The sequence below is a fragment of the Nicrophorus vespilloides genome, unplaced genomic scaffold, assembly GCF_001412225.1.
Source record: "Nicrophorus vespilloides isolate i.1.1-1 unplaced genomic scaffold, Nicve_v1.0, whole genome shotgun sequence".
Taxonomy (NCBI): Eukaryota; Metazoa; Arthropoda; class Insecta; order Coleoptera; family Silphidae; genus Nicrophorus; species Nicrophorus vespilloides.
The window spans coordinates 150,462-169,847 of NW_017096720.1; the positions used below are offsets into that span (position 1 = coordinate 150,462).

The following is a 19,386-nucleotide window of genomic DNA, read 5'->3' on the forward strand; positions in this document are numbered from 1 at the left end:
ATTCCAATGTTATAAAGAACAGTTATTTACCAATTCCGATGAATTATTTATCGAAAAAACGCACGGCAATTGCACAATTCTAAAAATTTCAATCTGCAACAAAATATAAAACGCATCATTAACATTCCAATTGGATTGAATAATTCATGCGGAGACTTTGGAAACGCTCATTTACGGAACCCGAATGTCCACTCAACACACACACAAAATAGCTACAAATATTGTTTATTATTACTATAATATGCACGTAACATTTTAAACTATTCGTAAGATATTTGAGTTTAGAATAGAGCAAGAAAGGAAAAAAAAACGTTTTCGGATTTCAATTTTTCTTCACGCACGTGAGAAATTGCACTTTTTTGTTTGGCTTTAAGTAAATTAGTCTTTAATATTTATGTTTAATTATTATTATTATTTATATGTTTATTTCGTGTATTTAGAATATTTTCTTTTTCCCTCTACTAATTCACCATTTAGTTAATTTGATTCAGTGTAAATAAGAAAAGCGCAAAACAATATTTTGTAAATGTATTATTATTCATATAAGAATCAGGGATGTTATTTTATAAATAAATATAAAAAAATATATAAATATATATTCTTTATAAAATGATGTATTTAAAAATATGATGAGGAAGTTGAACGTGGACCACAAATCGAGATGAATATCATCATCAAATTGTGTTTTTTTTTTGTAATTTTTGTTTGTTCTTTTGGATAGAAAATATTAATGTTGAAAGCGGTTTATATTTATATTTTATACATATATTTATGTTGGGTCGCAACTCTGTGATATGATTACCGCCGCAACAACAACGCAAAACTCTTCATTTCAATTTTATTGTGTAAAAAAGAAACTAAACAGAAAAATAAACAGAAGGAACGATTGTCGTTGCTTCGCAGCTTAAGATTATTGCTATTGCTAACGCGTTGAAACATAATGTATTTGATGTGACAATCTTGTAAAACTGTGGGACGAAATTAGAATAAATATAAACATTTTAAAGGAAATCATTTAAATTATTAGTTTTTTTTTATTTCGTTTATTATTACTACTATTAAGTAGTTTTATGTAACACATCTTCATTAACTCTTTCTTTTCTCTTAATTCCATTTCAGTGTCCTTCCTAGTTTCATTCTACATTATCCTAATCTTGAAACATTCTTCTTTGAAAATAATTTGAGAATTGAATTTTTTCTAACAGAAAGATTTGAATTTTAAAAATGAATGTTTACAAATCTTCATCTAAAATTCTTGGTTGATGGAATGTTTGAATGTTAGAACTTCTTCAGTCAAAATTTGCTACTTTGATCAATACTAATTCCTCCTATTTTTTATTAATTTAATAAAACTATGGTTTACTTTTTAATTGTTTTTTATTGTATTTAATACACTTTTGTTGCATTACATTTAATTTGAGAGAAAACGCTTTATTTTCTTATTTCTAAGTTACATATTACTATTTATAGATTATATAGTCATATTTAATAAATATTCTTTTTTTTTCACCTTTGAAAAATATAATAACAAAGCATGAATGTATGAAACTGAACAGTCAATATAATCTAACAATATTTGGCATTTATTACTTAAATGAATGATCAAACATTCAACATTTAAGATTTCTGCATTTACATGCTTATATTAGTAATACTGGTATTGCAATCACAATCAGAGGTCGAGGGACGAAAATTCTTGATTTTCAGTTCCAATTCAGGATCTTTCTCCAGGTGCTTGACCTGTATGTGTTTATTGGTGCAACCAATGTATGGACATCTGATGTTACCCTTCTTCTTGGTCTGGATGTACTTTATGATCACGCTGAACTCATAGATGTGCTTGCAGACACTGTTGACGCATGGATTCATCACCACCTTTTTGGATATGGGATCAATTGGTACAGTGAATGCAGTGGTACAGATCAAACTGTCATCGTGGCAGTCATCTGGTTTTTTGCTCTTCTGTCCAGGATCAATGATACCTTCAATGGCCTTCCAGATCTGATGCTCGGTGAAGCTTGTTGATGAGTCAACATCCTTCAGATACTTGAGATACATCTCTCTGACATCAACAGTATTCAATCCCTCTTTATTATCAAAGTACTCTGCTGTCTGCTCAAGTGCGATCTGAGACATCTCGTACTCCTTTTCTGCGTCGCAGAACGACTTTGTTATGTTCTGCATCTTCTCGATGTTGTCCTCCTCGTTATCATCGTCGTACTCGTTGACTAAGCTGCTGCTCGTACGTAGAGAATCCAAACAATCATTCAGCATCTTCTCGTGCTTCTCGCTGAATACATCTGTGCCCAACATCTTCCTTACTTTGATTCACACTTGCTGTGCACTGTTTTGCTTGCTATTAATTATAATTTGTACACGACAAGACTAGACCTTCAATCCTTATAAACAGGGATGCAGATTAAGAAAATATTGATTTTCCCTTTATAATTCGGGTTGTTATTTATAGAGGTCTCTGAGTGTGAGAGTAAAAATACATAACCTATCAATTTATAAACATAACCAATCAATTGCGAACTACCCCGAAACAAGTATAATGAGTGAAATTAATCAGAAAGAATATCTGAAGAGGTATTTATCCAAGGGTGATAAGAAAGAGAAGAAAAGCAAACGCAGGAAGAAGGTCAATGCTGTTACCAGCAGGTAAATTTCTCAGTATGCTCAATTTATCAGATCCATAGTAATTTGTTTTTGTTTTATTTAGTAGGATCAAAATAATAGACGATGATTTAGATAGTCAGATATTCACTGAGGCTGTGCAGGATGATCTGCAGGAAGCTGAGGATGCCCCTCAGATTGTTGCAATCATTGATGATAGACCAGCCGAGCTGAGGACAGATGTCTTCTTAAGCAGTACTTTTAAGCCAGTTATAATTGTGAAAGAGGAAATTAACAGTGATACAGAGACTTGTAATGGGGATGAATACAGTCCATCGAGAGTTAAAAAAGAGCAGAATCCTGAAAATGATTATATTAGAGAGTTTAAGTATGACAGTGTGAAGAATGAGAATGATGGTTCTGAAGATGACAGTCCTCCAAGGCGAAATTCAGGTAGAAATGGTGATGTGAGTCCTCCAAGGAAGCAAAAGAGAAATGATGATCATAGTCCACCTAGGAGGAATAGAAATGATGATCATAGTCCACCAAGGAAGCATAAAAATGATGATAATGACCATAGTCCTCCCAGAAGGAATAAATACAATGATAATAGCCCACCAAGAAAGCATAGAAAAGATGATGATGACCATAGTCCTCCCAGAAGGAATAGAAATGACAATAGTCCACTAAGAAGGAATAGGAGTGGCGTCAATAGTTCACCAAGAAAGATAAAAAATGAAGATAATAGTCCGCCTAGGAAAAACAGAAATAATGACTCCAGTCCGCCAAGAAAGAATAGAAATGACGATAGTGGTGGTTCTAGAAATACAGAAAAACAAAGAAACGATGATTTCAGTCCGCCTAGAAGGAACAGAAAAGATGATAACAGTCCACCAAGAAGAAAGAGAGGAGGTGATGTTAGTCCACCGAGAAGAAAGAGAGACGACGAAAGCCCGCCAAGAAGAAATAAAGGAAGAGATGCTAGTCCACCAAGAAGGAATAAAGAAGACGATTCTTCAAGAAAAAATAGAAAAGTTGATTACCGGAAACATGATAACAGCCCACCGAGAAGAAATCGCGCTGAAAGAAACAGTCCTTTTAGATGTGATAAAAACAATGATATCGTTATAAAGAAAGAAAAGAGTGTTGAAAGAACGAAATCCAGTGAGCCAAGTAGGAAAAGCAGATGGGCGAGCGATGCGGAATCGTGCAAAATGACGAAAACTCTGGACGGCAAAAATGCCGGTCTTCAAAATGCTAAGCTTCTGACGGAGGAAACGTTGGCGATGAAGAAGCGAGAAGAGGAGCTTTTCAAAAGTATTTCAGAAGATGTGTCTGGTGCGAACGCTCCTACGGTGATGAGGAATCGTAAAACGGGGAAGATAAGGGACGTCGAGGAGGAGAACGCGGAGAAACAGGAGAAGGAAAACAGGGAGGCTCTCGTGAAGGAAAAGTATGCGAGATGGGGTAAAGGTTGCAAGCAAACGGACGAATACAACGAGAAGCTGCAACAGGATGCTTACGAAATGAACAAACCCATGGCGAGGTACGCCGACGACGAAGACCTGGAACGGTACAAGAGAGATCAAGAACGTGAAGGTGACCCGATGTTGGCGCACACGAAGAAAAAAAAGAAGGATACTGAGGAAAAATTGGGAATCAATTGTAAGTTAATTTAATGTTAATTTAAACATTTTTATAATTTGATTATTTATGTTGCAGCGAAACCACAATACCAGGGTTCCTTCATGCCGAACAGATTTGGCATTCGCCCTGGACACAAATGGGATGGCGTGGACCGATCCAATGGATACGAGAAGAAATTATTTGAGATTCAAAATGCGAGACGGGCGGAACGGCAGGAATGGCAACAGTGGAACATGGAAGACATGTGAATTCATTTTACAATTTTCGCTTCTTCTTTATCCAAAATTTATATAGGATATGCAAATATGATTTAAACTGATCCATTTAGAACATAAATAAGTTGTTTTTTTTTTATATATATTGAGTTTTGTAAATATTGTATTTTTAATTTAAAATAATAATTATATTACATTAAAAATAAAATAATTGATTTAAAATATATTTATTGTTGTTATCTATATCTAATTATTGAATGATTCTTATTGTATTTGTAATTTTTATTGAATATTTTACACCAAGAAAGAAACAACAATAAAGACTTCTTGTATTATTTTGTATTGTTTATTATTTTCATTTATATAATTACTTATTGACCATCTCTTAACTATGTTCAAATTATTTGTTAAGTTCATATTTATTAATTTCTAGCTTTTGTTCAGTACTTTGTACAAAGGGTGGAGCTGTGTATATTACGTCATTCCTACTTGTTTCCTTGTTCGGTGACTTGGGACGAACATAACAATAAGTTTTCGACAGTCTTATGCATAAAATTAAAATACATTATAATTACAACTATTTACTATTCAAACCGATTTATAAAAATAATTTTGAAATATATAACCTTGTTTACGTATTGTAGGGCTTATTCATTTGAATCGATTCCTCGTGGAACCTTCAGACCGGTCTCCATAAGTTCAAGGTCTTCAGTTAACTTTCTGACTGTCAGCTAGATCATCAGCTTCATCAAGAAATAAACATCATTTAGTATCAACTTTTATTTAAAGAAATCCAATATCGTCAATCTGGATGAGAATCTCATATTAATGAGTTTAATTTCAATAGTTATATTGATTCATATAGTTTTCAATAGATTTCGGATACATTAAAAATAAAATGACATGAAAATCGTTTGAAATTCATTTATTTGTATATTTACATGGAGACAATAACAAATTGTTGTCAACAATACACGAAATATTAAAAATAAGTAGGCTTAAATCAAATGTAAATAGAACGTTTCGTAATCAGCAAGCAGTAATCAGAACGTGGTATCAAGCGAGATACTAATCTTGAACTTAAAATATAAATTATTTAGAAATGCATCCTCAGTTAACTTAATTTAATAAGTCAAAATTTATCTACAGTAATGTTTCTTTAATATTATTAAATATTTGTTTACTAACTTTAGAAATTGATTAGTGACTCATTGAATTTGAAAAAATATACAGTTGTTACTGTAGATCTAAATATACATTATATTTGTATCATGGATCCAAGCTAAATTAGCCTTTACGAATTAAACCTTTTTTTTTAAATATATAGGAAAGGAAAAGTTTCAAAATCCAACAATTTTGTTAAGAAAGTATAACATATTATGAAAACTGTCTCAATGTAAATAATATTGAAAACTATGAATGTTTTCTTCAGTTTCGCCAGTTTCCACAAAAGAGCTTTCTATTATAGTACAAAAAACAATGCTAGAAAATAGATTTGAATTTAAATTAGTTTTATTTTATCTCAAAGAAGATGGTTAAACGATAGTCTACGTATATCAATTATAATTAGAACAAAAAGTGGCAAAATTGACCAAACTTTTAGTATGATGTGAATAACAACATTTAAATAATTTAAAAAAAGTTAAATTTATTTCGTTGTAAAATTTGATATTGGAAATAAGAAAGGTTTATTATAATGAAGGAATATAAGCTGAGTACGTCCCTGTAGGAAAAAGATATTTTTGGTTTGTGGTTTATTATGAGAATGTGAAGCTATTAAATTTGTGGTAGCTGAAATTAAGATTGGTTTGTTTATGGATAAACGTTTGAGAGGGAAAGATAAAAATTAATAGATGCATAACGCACTGGTAGAAATCAATACTGAAGTCAACGTACGTACGTAGAGCTAGGTTTAAAAATTAATAATTTAATATTGGGAACACTGTTTACGTTGAATGTGAGCCATGTTTTAAACAGTTTGATGAATGGACGAAGGGATCGGGTAGATGGGATTATTTCTGTAGGTAAAATAAGGGATGCTGAGGGCGTAGAAGGATTGTATGATTTTTGAAATCTTGAAAATGGCGCCAAGCAAAATGGAGTAAGTTCTCGCATATGCGCGTTGTTATAACGACTCAGGAGTGTATAGGCAGCATCGCAGTAGTAGGCAAGGCAAGGCCAAGCCTGAAAAGCTCGACGTGTGGCAACAGTACGTGCATCCATCCAAGTGGCCCCCCTTTTTCGTCGCGTCATTTCTCTAGCTTGGCAGCATTTGTTGGCGTCAGCCCTGTTTTTCACAAAAATTAAATGTTTCCCTAAAATTACATGTACGAACTGACAAATTCAAAAAGGTAATTCACATTTTCTCTGAATTAATGCGTATGCCGCCGTTACATAAGCCGTGCGGCCGTAACAGGGCCGTTCGATGGGGCCTCTGTCCGTTCCCAATCCGATGCCGACATTTTCGTCGTCCGGGAATTCCTACGACGCCGCTCCATCATAAAGATAGGCATTTTGCGTGTAGCACATTAGGAGGGAATTTCTTCCAAGTCTAGGGGAACTTTTTATTTTAACCAAAATCATTGCCACAATCATTTTTGATGTACTTCACCAACGCGAAATCCACGCAAAACAAAACAAACCACCGTTTCCAATGCAGTGATGTAACATTAACATATTAATATTGTATATTTGCAAGATCAGAAGAAACATGTCTTTCTCAACCATTCACAACACTCAGACATCAATACAAAACATAATGATGATTCTTCTGGTAATTCTTCATTAGTTTAAATCAATTAATCACATTCCCACAATTTGCAGCCAATTCCTTAATTAACCACCAAACATTGTTTCATTTTCAGTATGAACATTTCCCAAGAGGAGTCGAGCAGTCCCATCTGCTTGATATGCAATGGGAAACTGACGAACAGAAGTGCACTCAGGATCTTCGAAGGAGATGTAAGCAAGCAATTAATTCTCTAACCTAACAAAAATTAATGACAAAATTATTTCCTCTACAGACACAAACTTGTTCATCCAGACCACTCAGTTTTATTATTGCTCAAGTCTTGGGTCAAGATATAAGTGAAGACACTGTTCATTCTCCATTGATATGCAGGAAGTGCTTCAGATCCTTTGATGAGATAGATGAGATGGAGAGTCGATTGATTGAGGTGAAACTTGATTTGGTGAACAGCTACAAGAAGTCTGTGGCCAAACACAAGCTTGGTGAAAATGTTGTGTGCATAATTGAGGATGCCAACCAGAAGATGGAAGATGAGGATGTGGAGAAGGTTGAAGAGGAGGTGTTAGAGGAGGAGCAGGAGGTTGAAGAGATCCGAATGCCAAAGACCATTTTGAATATACCATCTTCAGATGATGAGACAGAGCAGGTATGTAATTATTTATACATTTCATTAACAAAACATTGCAACTTCAATTATTCTTAAGTGTTAATATTAATATAATCACTTAAAATTATTAATTATGTGACATATGTCATAATGAAACATTTCTACTATAGCATATTCATTAATAAGCATTGGTGTCTAAAACTAAAATCAAAATGATGAGGAATTTATTGTATGAATGTTAGTGAATTCTCTAAAAATTTGAACATTGATTCAACAAATAGAAGTTTTGAATGGAAAATATAAATAGGTACTATTGTGTGAGGCTGGTTGTAGGACAGCTGCAATTTCAACATAAAAGCGCTCATTGCAGGTAGTAATTTCTCGCTAAAATATCATTTTATAATTTTTTGGAAATTAGTTAGGTACATACATATATATCCAGCTAGCGTTGATGCCTTAATGTCAATATAAATTTGACGTTTGTTGTTATTGTTTTGTCCTTTTAAGTAAAGTATTAGAACAAATGAACAAACAAAAAAATGGTTGTTACTGGTGAGAATTATAGTAATAGATTTGTTTGTTGTTTAATTTAGGAAGGAGACGAAGTACAGACGGTTGTTATGAAGAAACCCACGTTGCACACCATGGAAGAAATTGAAATGGAATTGGTGAAGATGCACGGAGGAATAGAGAAGCAGGAGGAAGAGACGATGGGAGAGGAGATGGAGGAAGGAGAACAGGAGCTCTATCATTTCAAGAATGACGACGAAGAAGTGGAGATCCATGGACACATTGGTATAGACCACGACGGCGAACAATCGCAAGACAACACAGAAGCTTTGCTGGAAGCCGCCGCTATAGCTGAAAAGCAGCTCGGTAAAGAGATCAAAATAGAAGCGAACATCGACGATGATCGACCTAACATATTGAAGAGAAAGAACATCAATATTTTGGTAAACAACAAGAAGGAACCTCCGTTGAAGAAGATCAAGGAGGAGGTCATTCAGGAAGACGTACGTTTCATAAAATTTTATCCAGAATATCGTCATGTATTTTGTTTGTTTGTTTTCATTTAGATGGTGTCCAGGGAAGGCGATTTGTATACGTGTTTGCTATGCGAGGGCGATGAAACTGTCTGCGGCGAATCTAAAGCCATTACTCAACACATTAAAGTCGCTCACGATGCTCGCATTTATATTTGCGATGTGTGCGGTGATGACTTCAAGAAACGGACCGATTTATCTCTTCATCTTGACGAGCATGTGGCCACCGAGGAGGGAGACTTCCAATGCGAAGTCTGCAATCGCATATTCAGTAATCTGCGATTATTCCGCATCCACAAACGAATGCACTACCCGCAAAATAAGGCCTGGGCATGCGACAGATGCGGCAAAAAATATAGGTAATTATCATTACTTTTGTATACATTTAATCGTTTTAAGTGATTCAAAATCTTGCACACATTTAATATCTAAAACATGTTTGTGAATAGTTGATTTTAACATGATCTGTTGTTGTTTTCAGTTCTAAAAATTTGCTGGAAGAACATATGAACACCCACACAGGTCTAAGACCTTATATTTGCCAATTATGCGGCAAGGACTTTGCTTCGAAGTATACGTTCAAAGCACACGAAAAAACACATGAAGTTAGACCAAGACCATTCCAGTGCCAACAGTGTCACAAGTCTTTCTTGAGTCAGCAGAATTTAACGCAGCACGAGCGTACCCATACCGGAATTAAAGAATTTTCGTGTCACCTTTGTGGTAAGTTAAATTGGCATTTAAAACAATTATAGATTTTTTTAAAATACTTGTAACTTCTTCCAGATAAACAATTTGGTTCAGCACATAATTTAGAGGTACATTCGATAGTTCATACTGGGTACAAGCCATTCATTTGCGGATTATGCGGAAAGGCGTTCGCGCGTAAAGCCGAGATCCGTGATCACGAGAGAACACACACTGGCGAGAGGCCGTACCAGTGCGAATTCTGCGGTGCCACGTTCAGCCAACGTTCAAATCTTCAATCACACAAGAGGGCAACGCATTACGACGACAAACGTTACAAGTGTGATATCTGCGGTAAAGGCTTTAAGAGGAGGCGGTTACTCGACTACCACACTAAAGCCGCTCACACAGGAGAGAGACCATTTAAATGCAACGTTTGCGATGCTACTTTCGTTTATCCGGAACATTTCAAGAAGCATCGCAGGATCCACACAGGAGACAAGCCGTTCTTATGCGAAGTCTGCGGCAAAGCTTTCAACAGCAGGGATAACAGGAATGCTCACAGGTTTGTTCATTCCGATAAGAAACCATACGAATGTTTGGTTTGCGGAGCTGGATTCATGAGGAAACCGTTGCTGTATCAGCATATGCAATCGCAAGGCCATTTGAACGATACCATCGTGGTCAATCAACCACGTCTAACTACAGATGATGATCAGATTATCACGGTACGTGCAATTATTTCTAATCATTTTTCTTTCACTTTATTGACGAGGTGTTTTTTTTATATAGGTTAATGCTAACGGAGAGATGGAGATCGTTGAAGGCGATGTCAGCAGGTTGGAGACAATCGAAGAAGAAAGCAATCAGCAGGAGGATAGTAAGCTTTATATTTCGGAACACGCCATGTTAGTGGATGGTGCTAAAGTCTTGGAATCATCTGAAGGCACTTTGATATTGGGAGATAACGGAGACGAAGCCGAACACATTATCATTGATAGTCAAGTAAGTTGCAAACGATTAATTTTGATAAAAATAAAACAGTTTATTAATCTTTATTAATTCATGTTTATAGCAAATTCAATTTGCTGAAGCCGACGAGGCAGACATGGAGGGCGAAGAAGGTGAACACATATTGGCTACCACCGAAGATTACGAAGGTCTCCTAACTGAAGAAGCTATTGCGAATGGGCAGACGCAAATCATACATACTAAAGACGGTCCTATTCAGTTGGTGGCGGTGAGGATTCCTAACGAGAAGGGCGAGGAGGAAGAGGCTTGGATTAAAATATTACCAAACGAAGCCGTCGACGAGTGATTTTGATGCAACTTTGCGTGAATTCGTGTACCGGAAAACGAGAGAAATGACAAAAGGCATTTATTTTCAAATTGTTGTTTTGTCAGCGTAAACTAGTTGAATTTCATTGATACGTTTTGTTAATTTCATATCGATTAACTTAGTTTAAGATTTTTTTTTCCCCGTTCTATATATTTTTTTTTTGTTAATTTCATTTTGTATATAAGAAGCAAAAAAAAAATGAAATAAAACATAGTTTAGTGTTTTTTTTTTGTATCATAAACTTTAAGTGATTACACGATGATTGTTTTGTTCTGCGGGAATAGTAATGACAAAGAAAATTGTACATAGGTACGTGTAATGGAAAGAAAAGGATTATGATGATCGTATATATTGGATGGAAACGCTTGCAAGAAAATTATTGAAAATTCTCAAGAAGGCAAAAAAAAAAGTCCGTTAATTATTATTTTCACTTTGTATTTATTATATTGGACTAGTATTTTTTATCATATAAATAGAGGTTATAACATATATACAAAGAAAAGAAGGAAAAGAAAAACATTTAACAAGAAATAATAATAATATGTAATGTTTATAATAATTTTTTTTTTTTGGCATAATCATTTTGGTGTAGTTTACGTTCACTTTCTTTACAATATATACACACAATGTACAGTATATTACAATCCTTTTGTTGCCGCATATCATCTACTAGTTTCTGTAACGTATCCTCATTTTTTTTTTCTCTTTCTTTTTAAAATATTTTGTTTTCTGTCGTCTCTTTTGTTCTCTAACTCTGAAGATAGTTCTTGTAATAATGCGCGATGAATCCCATGGTCGATACCAGCAAACTGCAACTTGCTACACTTGTGCTGCTGTTCTCTGCAAGAGGAAACAAAACAAAAAGTGCTATTATTTTTCGTATATACTATACACACCATATTCCAGATGTAAATGATTGCAAAAAAAAGAGAAAAACAACAAAAAAAAAACAATGTACTACTAACATAACATATTTGTTAACATGTATTTTTTACTTTTAAAGTATTTTGATTTCGAGAAGCTTATATTTTGAAATAAATATTTTCCAAAGAAACGAATTCTTCTGTTGCGTTTTTTCTTATTTATTCACAAACTGAATGATTCTGTTCTGAAGTATGTAACTTAGTTTGTGCAACAAACTGAAAGATTAATTATATACATTTGAAAGATGAAAAGTCAACGTTATTTTCAGATTGCCAAGAGTTATTGAAGTTTGTTTAGATGACTTTTAGAAACGTCACTTAAAGTGCATTTGAATGCTTGTTGTAAACTATATGCAAGAACACATGTATTCAAAGTTTAATTTAATTAATATGAATTTAAAAATGCTCAAATTAACAAAAAATACACTGTGCATAACTTTAGTATCCGATTAAAACGAAAGTCAGTTGGAGAGAATCAAGCGTATTTTAGATTCCGAACTTATAAATAGTCAAGACAATATGTAATTGATTTCTCTATATAGAAGCCAAAATATTTACACAGACAGTCGACGTATTTGCACCAAGCAATTATATAAGTATATGAGCGGAAATCGTTTCTAAACGTGTTCGGATGTTTCGACAGAAATTTACGAGTAATTTTCATCAAATTTAAAATTAACCACGCGCGTCAATAAAAAAAAACTTATTTTTCGCGATTTTACGCGTAAACAAAACGAAAACTGTTTAATTTACTCAAAAGAACTTAAAAAAAACACAAAAGCAGGATTTCTGCGCGTTTTATGGAAGCGAAACGAAAACTGCGCCGATCGTATCGAATGTCGTTTTATTTTCATTCAATAATAATTGTATGTTTGTTATTAATGTGGGACGTAAAGGTAACAAAAAAATAAAATAAAAACTCTTAGGTGTTAATAGCAAAGTACCTGGTTCGGTAGCGTTCGTGGGAGTCTCGTAATAATAATTATCAAAGTCATATTCGCTTAAATATTCGTCGATTGTTGTTGTTGTCGGAAATCCTAGAGTAAATTGAGCAGCATGATTTATGTATGATGATGCATGATCGATGTTTAATCTAGTTTAAGATTGAAGGACCTACCTGGAAGGTACAAGTACTTTCTGGTTTTCTTGTACGTTGTGCCTGGAATGGAGAGATCGCAGACGAAGGTGGTGAGGTCGTTCATGCTTTCGGCGTCGTATGTCTTCGAGAACGTCACGTTGTAGACGTCGTTCTCGTCCTTCTCGAAGCTCGCATCCTCCTCGTCTCCGTCATAATCTGCGTTCAAATCCAACATTTGACTGCTTTGGGTTTCGTTGCTGTTATCCTGATTCTCTGAACTATCCGTCCTGTTAAACAAATAGATGTTAATTATTACAATCTTATTGTTAAAGTCTTCAATAAAGATAACTTACGAATTTAATATGTACAGATTCATCACAGGTTTCGGGTAAACTCCGTACGCAGAACACAACACAGTGTTGGATTCTTCCAAGTTAATCAACTCAAAGTCCTTTGCCGGTTCTAAAAAAAACAACAAAAATCAATAACAATCTCAAATCTTCATCCAAAATAAAGCATATTTGTTTAGTATCAAAGAATGTCAAAGAAATCATGTTTCAATAACAATTGGCTAGTATCAAAGAAGATTAGATATTCTGAATCATCATATAATCAAGTTGTTTTGGAATGGATATATTGTAAAAACTAAGATGTTATGAATCATTATTTGGTAAAAACATCAAGTATAATATTTGTTATAATTGATTACGAAGATCTTCTAGTTGAACTAGAAAATTTGTTCATTTATCAACTGAAACTCCAATCTTTGATTATTAATACAGATTTATACAAAGTTACTTAACATTGATTCGAATGTTGTCAATTGTGAAGAGAAGTATTTAAATATCCTTGCTTACATCAAGACGAATTTAGTGTTAGTTCTTTGAAGCTTAAAAGTACGCATTTTTTTTTATAAAAGTTAAGAAATATTTGTATAATTATAAAAATTCTTTAATTGGTTAATGAAATCTAAGATCTAAGAATGGTTTAACTCTTTGAGGGATGGTAGCATATGCAATGTACCATCACCTTTGGAAATGTCCAGGAAAGAAGAATTACCCTTACATTTTTATAGTCCATACTATTCGATAATGATTCAGTTGACGAAGTTGTCTGATTCAGTTGGGTCTAGAAATTTAGGAATTTCTGGCCCTTCAAAGAGTTAAAAATTGTGATCATTCAATAATTTAGTTTTTCATTTTCATTTTATCTATAAATTGGATTAATGGAATATTTTAGAAGAAATGTTATGCAAAGAATGCATCGTCGAAATTAGATATTTATACAAATGTTTATGTTGTCTATTATCGTAATTGTATAGTAATTAATAACAATTTGTAATCAGTTGGAAAATACCAATAATGAATGAAGTAAAGAAATATATATATATATATTGGTGTCATATATAAGATGTAAACGGAACTTTATGTCGAAGAATCGTATGCCAACAGAAACTTTCGTAATCTGAACGTAACGCGTAATCTGTAAGCAGAGATAACAATAATTTATTGATATGCGACTCTTGTTGATCATTTATTGAGACAAATTGAATTGAAGCGCCGCACAGATAAGAGAAAAAAATGTAACGAGCGCGTCTGGCAATTTGTACATCTCAGTTTTCCCCTCTATATTTAATGATAGAAGAAGCAGCACGAGCCAGATCGTCACACTGCGATGCACCCGAACAAACACCGCACTCAATTGAAGTTTCACAACAACGAAGAGGAAGAAACAGAGTAGAAACCGATAAGACTTTGGTATTAAAATGAATCATTCGAAAGGCCGAATAACTGATCCTCACCGTAAATGGTCATCGGTTTCGTGGAAGTATCCTCGCTGAAGAAACTTGTAACTTTGCATGTGTAATTCCCCGTCAAATCTTTGGTGATGTTTCTGATCTTCAGGGCTCTGTACATTGTCTTCGGATCGGTGGATGCGGTGTATCCAAGATCCAGGTGGGTCCTGAGGAAACCCATCGCCGCCGGTTTCGATTTTTCCGGAATCCATTGGTAGATTTGCTCGTTGCTCACTTCGCCGTTGGTAAAGAACCATTTCACCTCGAGTCCGCTCTCTTTTCCTTTCACGTAGTAATCGCAGTCCAGGATCAGATCGTCGCTGTAGCCGAACTCTATCGTCGATGGTACTTTGAAGTTCACTATTTTCAGTTCACCTGAAACTGAATTAGAAACAAATACAATTTTAGTAAATTTATTTAAAAAAAAATATAGACAGTGGAACCTCGCTTAACAAGAACTTTGAATAACGAACATTTCGCTTAACGAGTAATATTGTAAGAAAAATGAAAAAAAACTTGCGGATTAAACTCGTTAAGAGAAGTTTCAAAAAGGAAAATATGTTGAAAAAAATATACTAATATTAGAAAAGCATACCGTAATAATGATTTTCAATCATCTATCATTACAGAATTATTACCTTTTATAGAAATATTGCAACAACAATCTGTTAATTATGAAAAGAAATAAAGACTAATTGTTATACAATTTTAGAGTATCTTCAATAAAATGATGATTAATTCTTAATGTGAAGTAATTCTTAATTCATATTCTACGTAGTAAAGTAATTGGTACAACCTACAATAATTTGTAAATATTTATCACAGTTTTACATTATAAAATACAAATTTGAACATCTGTCTTGTCAGAAATCAATTAATGAAACAAATAGATATCAATTTTAACATTTTCTTAATGAATCTTGAAGGACAACTTTGATTTAATGCAAGTACAAACTTTCCAATTTAAAACTCGAAGTTTATTTCAGGTATTTTAACGTCTTAATTGTCTTGTAGAAAGTACATGCAGGTAAGAAATAGATACCAAGTTTATAACATCTCGTTGAACCTTTTTGATTGCATTTTCTCGAAGTATTACAACTTTTAATCGTTTTCTAAATATTGAATTTTATTTGATGAATGTTTTATAATTTCAATAATCAAAATGTTCATTAATAAATTAGTAATTTGTATATGTAAATATTTATCAAAGTTTTACAATTACAAAATACAAATTTGAACATCTGTCTTGTCAGAAATCAATTAATAAAACAAATAGATATCAATTTTAACATTTTCTTAATGTATCTTGAAGGACAACTTTGATTTAATACAAGTACAAACTTTCCAATTTCAAATTCAAAGTTTCTTTCATGAATTTTATCATCTTAATTGTCTTGTAGAAAGTACATGCAGTTAAAAAATAGATACCAAATTTATAAAATCTCGTTGAATATTTTTGATTGCATTTTCTCGAAGTATTACAACTTATAATCGTTTTTTAAGTTCGAAATACTGAATTTTATTTTATGAATATTTTACAACTTCAATAATCAAAATGTTCATTAATAAATTAGTAATTAAGGGACTAAATTAAGGGAAGAACGAGTAAATAATTTTTTTTTTAAGTTGAAGGTTATCTTAATAATTACTTTTTATGGAAGTTTTCCAATAAATATAAATTTTGAATGTCTTTAAAAGAAATATAACACTTTTTTTTTACAATTTACATATTTATGATTCATAAAACTTTCAACATAACAACTTCAGTATTTTCATTTATTTATAAGTAGTAAATTATGACAAGGATACTTTTTAATCTGATTTATTATAATACTGCAATAAAATTTAACATTTTCTAATTATAATTTCACGATATCTTCTATAACTTTCCAAACTACATCCACAATTCAAGGAAAAAAAAACTTAGAAAGCAGAACTGCGGCATTTACAGAATAAAAGAAGTTCTTCGAAACTTTCGGCAATTCGTTGAATGAAAGCGCAGACAAGTTTATATTATTTCCTTTACTTTATACTTTGTATTGCGACACTGATAAATGTCTCTAGTTGTAAAAGCTTTACGAAATATATACATATACTGCATGTACAGAAATTTAATGAATCTACGTCTGAGTTTCTGCTCCTGTTAACAACAATAATTGCAACAATTTGAGTTACACTCCGCTGCTCATAACTGTGAGGGGGCAGCAACAACAAAGAAAACCCGACTGCGTGCGTGTGTGCATTTCTGCGAAAGTAACCCATAAAGCACGAACACAGAGTACAACAACAAAAAACACTCTGGAATTCGAGTTTGCTACAAAATATTTTGAACTTAAAAATTGGATGGAAATGATGCATCCAGCATTAACTCTATATTAAATATGTACCCTTTTGCACATGCCGCTCACATCCGGTTTAATATGTATTAAATTTCCGGCATATATCACGGTTCGTGGTCAGAACAACCTTTGTTGATCGTTTCACCCTTTAAATTCCCATACAATGCAATCATCGAATGTGTTTGTGTGTTTTTTTTGTTTCGATTTTACTTTGTTTTCATTTGCTTTGTGTTTTTATATCTGTACAAGAACTGTTTTAGAAATATACTTTCTAATTTCATAAGAATCAGCAACAATTTAATGATTAATACAATTAATAAATTTCTTTTATTTACAACTAAATCACATAAGAAACAACATAAATTATGTCTGCGGTTTCGTGTTATCGTTTATATTCAAGAACAAAGAAAATAAACTGTATAAAAGATAAATTGTGTTTCTTTAAATAAACAGATATCAATGTTTGCGTATTCATGATTCATAATATATGATAACATTTAATTTTTATAAACATAAATTTGCTGTTCAGATTTGGTTACAGTATGAAATTTCAGCAAACGTATTTCATAACAATCGCATATTGCGTTGCAAAAAGAAAACAATGAGTTTCTAAAGAGTCAAACATAAGGTTAAAGACAAAACGCAGTGTCAGGCTCTGATAAATATGAATTCGTTCGTTCTAAAATTGTTATAAAAATATAATTCACATCAATTTTTGTGTGTATTTAGTTAAATGAATTTTAGATGAATGAACTTTAGATCGTTGAAAAGATTAAAGCATGAATGAGTACGCTTTAATGAAAGAGCTAGTTTATTAATTAATTAATCATTTTTTTCATTATTTAGAAAGAAGTTAATATCAGATATGATTGGTATGAATATGAATGGTTACTATTATAAAGTGCAACGGATTTGCATTGCGAATAAATGGTTTTGAATAGCAGCTTTATAGATGAGTTTATATACAAGTTTTTTTTTCCAACTATCTCGAGCAATATTTATTACTTATTTTTGTACGTGAATTACAGACATATGGATAAAATCACAGCAATAATTTAGAACAAGTTGTATTTCCCAAATATTCAACTTTAATATGAATCATTTGGATCTATTCTATCTATTATAGTTTCTGAGAAAATCGTTAAAAACTGAAAACATTTTTCGAGCGTACATTTTATATCGCTTCATTTTTTGATCAAGATTTTCAGCCAAATATATTAAAACACAACAATGATATAATACACGTTACATTTACCAAAAATTCAAGTTTCTTATGCATATTTTGTATCTATTCCATATATTATAGTTTCTGAGAAAATCGCTAAAACGTGAAGACTTTGATCGCGAAATTAATGAAACCACGGGTATGTATGAATACTCGTTTCATTCCTCAAACATCCAGCTTTCATATGGATCGTTTGAATTCATTTAATCAATTACTATTTCCGAGAAAGTAAATCAAATGCTTTTTCGAGCGTTGTAACATCCAGCTTTCATGTGCAACGTTTGAATTCATTATAGTTTCCGAGTAAATCGTTAAAATATAAAACACTGTTTTTGGAGCGTTAATTTTACATTGCTTCATTTTTTGAACGCGAATTTAAGCCAAATGGATGGAACTACTACAATAATGGAATACACGTTACATTTCCCAAATATTCAACTTTAATATGCACCTTTTGGATCCATTCTATCTATTATACTTTCCGAGAAAATCGTTAAAATGTAAAAGACTGCTTTTCGAGCGTTAATTTTACTTTGGTTCATTTTTTTAACACGAATTTAAGGCAAATGGATGAAACTATTGCAATAATGAAATACATGCTACATTTCCTCAAATATTCAACTTTAATAAGCTTCTTTTTGATCCATTCTATCTATTATACTTTCCGAGAAAATCGTTAAAATGTAAAACTCTGTTTTTCGATCGTTAATTTTACATTGCTTCATTTTTTGAACGCGAATTTAAGTCAAATGGATGAAACTATTGCAATAATGAAATACATGCTACATTTCCTCAAATATTCAACTTTAATATGCTTCTTTTGGATCCATTCTATCTATTATACTTTCCGAGAAAATCGTTAAAATGTAAAAGACTGTTTTTCGAGCGTTAACTTTACATTGCTTTATTTTTTAACACGAATTTAAGCCAAATGGATGGAACTACTGCAATAATGGAATACACGTTACATTTTACCAAATATTCAACTTTAATATGCTTCTTTTTGTTCCATTCTATCTATTATACTTTCCGAGAAAATCGTTAAAATGTAAAAGACTGCTTTTCGAGTGTTAATTTTACTTTGTTTCATTTTTTTAACACGAATTTAAGCCAAATGCATGGA

The 19,386-nt window shown here is 32.6% G+C and overlaps 4 protein-coding genes across 8 annotated transcripts in view; 2 read left to right on the forward strand and 2 right to left on the reverse strand.

The window, feature by feature from the left end:
- Positions 1–1,562: 1,562 nt before the first annotated feature.
- Positions 1,563–2,442, reverse strand: LOC108557980. Its single transcript, XM_017914737.1, has one exon. It carries the CDS (start codon positions 2,311–2,313, stop codon positions 1,633–1,635), a length of 681 nt encoding a protein of 226 aa, XP_017770226.1. The 5' UTR covers positions 2,314–2,442; the 3' UTR covers positions 1,563–1,632.
- Positions 2,443–2,535: 93 nt separating this feature from the next.
- LOC108557978 (BUD13 homolog) lies at positions 2,536–4,581 on the forward strand. Of its 2 annotated transcripts, none has more exons than XM_017914733.1 (3): positions 2,536–2,661; positions 2,723–4,281; positions 4,339–4,581. In XM_017914733.1, exons 1-3 carry the CDS (start codon positions 2,555–2,557, stop codon positions 4,509–4,511), a joined length of 1,839 nt encoding a protein of 612 aa, XP_017770222.1. In that variant the 5' UTR covers positions 2,536–2,554; the 3' UTR covers positions 4,512–4,581. The 2 variants fall into 2 exon arrangements, with proteins under 2 accessions (XP_017770222.1, XP_017770223.1); XM_017914734.1 differs by having other exon boundaries at positions 2,726–4,281.
- A 1,668-nt stretch (positions 4,582–6,249) lies between these two features.
- On the forward strand, positions 6,250–11,042 carry LOC108557977 (zinc finger protein 37-like). Of its 3 annotated transcripts, none has more exons than XM_017914731.1 (9): positions 6,250–6,370; positions 7,343–7,439; positions 7,502–7,873; positions 8,428–8,847; positions 8,911–9,236; positions 9,359–9,600; positions 9,664–10,292; positions 10,357–10,569; positions 10,640–11,042. In XM_017914731.1, the coding sequence occupies exons 2-9, from the start codon at positions 7,344–7,346 to the stop codon at positions 10,880–10,882; spliced, it is 2,541 nt and encodes an 846-aa protein (XP_017770220.1). In that variant the 5' UTR covers positions 6,250–6,370; position 7,343; the 3' UTR covers positions 10,883–11,042. The 3 variants fall into 3 exon arrangements, with proteins under 3 accessions (XP_017770220.1, XP_017770218.1, XP_017770219.1); XM_017914729.1 differs by lacking the exon at positions 6,250–6,370 and adding an exon at positions 6,529–6,829; XM_017914730.1 differs by lacking the exon at positions 6,250–6,370 and adding an exon at positions 6,854–7,251.
- Positions 11,043–11,610: 568 nt separating this feature from the next.
- LOC108557984 overlaps positions 11,611–19,386 on the reverse strand; it is a 14,461-nt gene continuing 6,685 nt past the window's right edge. The window contains exons 2-6 of one of the 2 annotated variants that reach the window (XM_017914743.1): positions 14,706–15,080; positions 13,258–13,366; positions 12,944–13,191; positions 12,771–12,863; positions 11,611–11,743 (exon numbers count right to left, since the gene is read on the reverse strand). In XM_017914743.1, coding sequence (XP_017770232.1) covers positions 11,652–11,743; positions 12,771–12,863; positions 12,944–13,191; positions 13,258–13,366; positions 14,706–15,080 — 917 coding nt within the window. In that variant the 3' untranslated portion in view covers positions 11,611–11,651. The remainder of the gene's footprint in view (positions 11,744–12,770; positions 12,864–12,943; positions 13,192–13,257; positions 13,367–14,705; positions 15,081–19,386) is intronic. The other variant, XM_017914744.1, reaches the window with a different exon arrangement.

What these genes read in the sequence shown, in the direction of transcription:
- LOC108557980 (XM_017914737.1), bottom strand. Translation starts at nt 2,313, where the DNA reads ATGTTGGGCACAGATGTATTCAGCGAGAAGCACGAGAAGATGCTGAAT.
- LOC108557977 (XM_017914729.1), top strand. Translation starts at nt 6,804, where the DNA reads ATGTACGAACTGACAAATTCAAAAAG. An exon ending in TCAGGATCTTCGAAGGAGAT is followed by an intron (nt 7,440 to 7,501) that starts GTAAGCAAGCAA and finishes TTTCCTCTACAG; the next exon opens with ACACAAACTTGTTCATCCAG. An exon ending in AGGAGGTCATTCAGGAAGAC is followed by an intron (nt 8,848 to 8,910) that starts GTACGTTTCATA and finishes GTTTTCATTTAG; the next exon opens with ATGGTGTCCAGGGAAGGCGA.
- LOC108557978 (XM_017914733.1), top strand. Translation starts at nt 2,555, where the DNA reads ATGAGTGAAATTAATCAGAAAGAATATCTGAAGAGGTATTTATCCAAG. An exon ending in GTCAATGCTGTTACCAGCAG is followed by an intron (nt 2,662 to 2,722) that starts GTAAATTTCTCA and finishes TGTTTTATTTAG; the next exon opens with TAGGATCAAAATAATAGACG. An exon ending in GGAAAAATTGGGAATCAATT is followed by an intron (nt 4,282 to 4,338) that starts GTAAGTTAATTT and finishes TTTATGTTGCAG; the next exon opens with CGAAACCACAATACCAGGGT.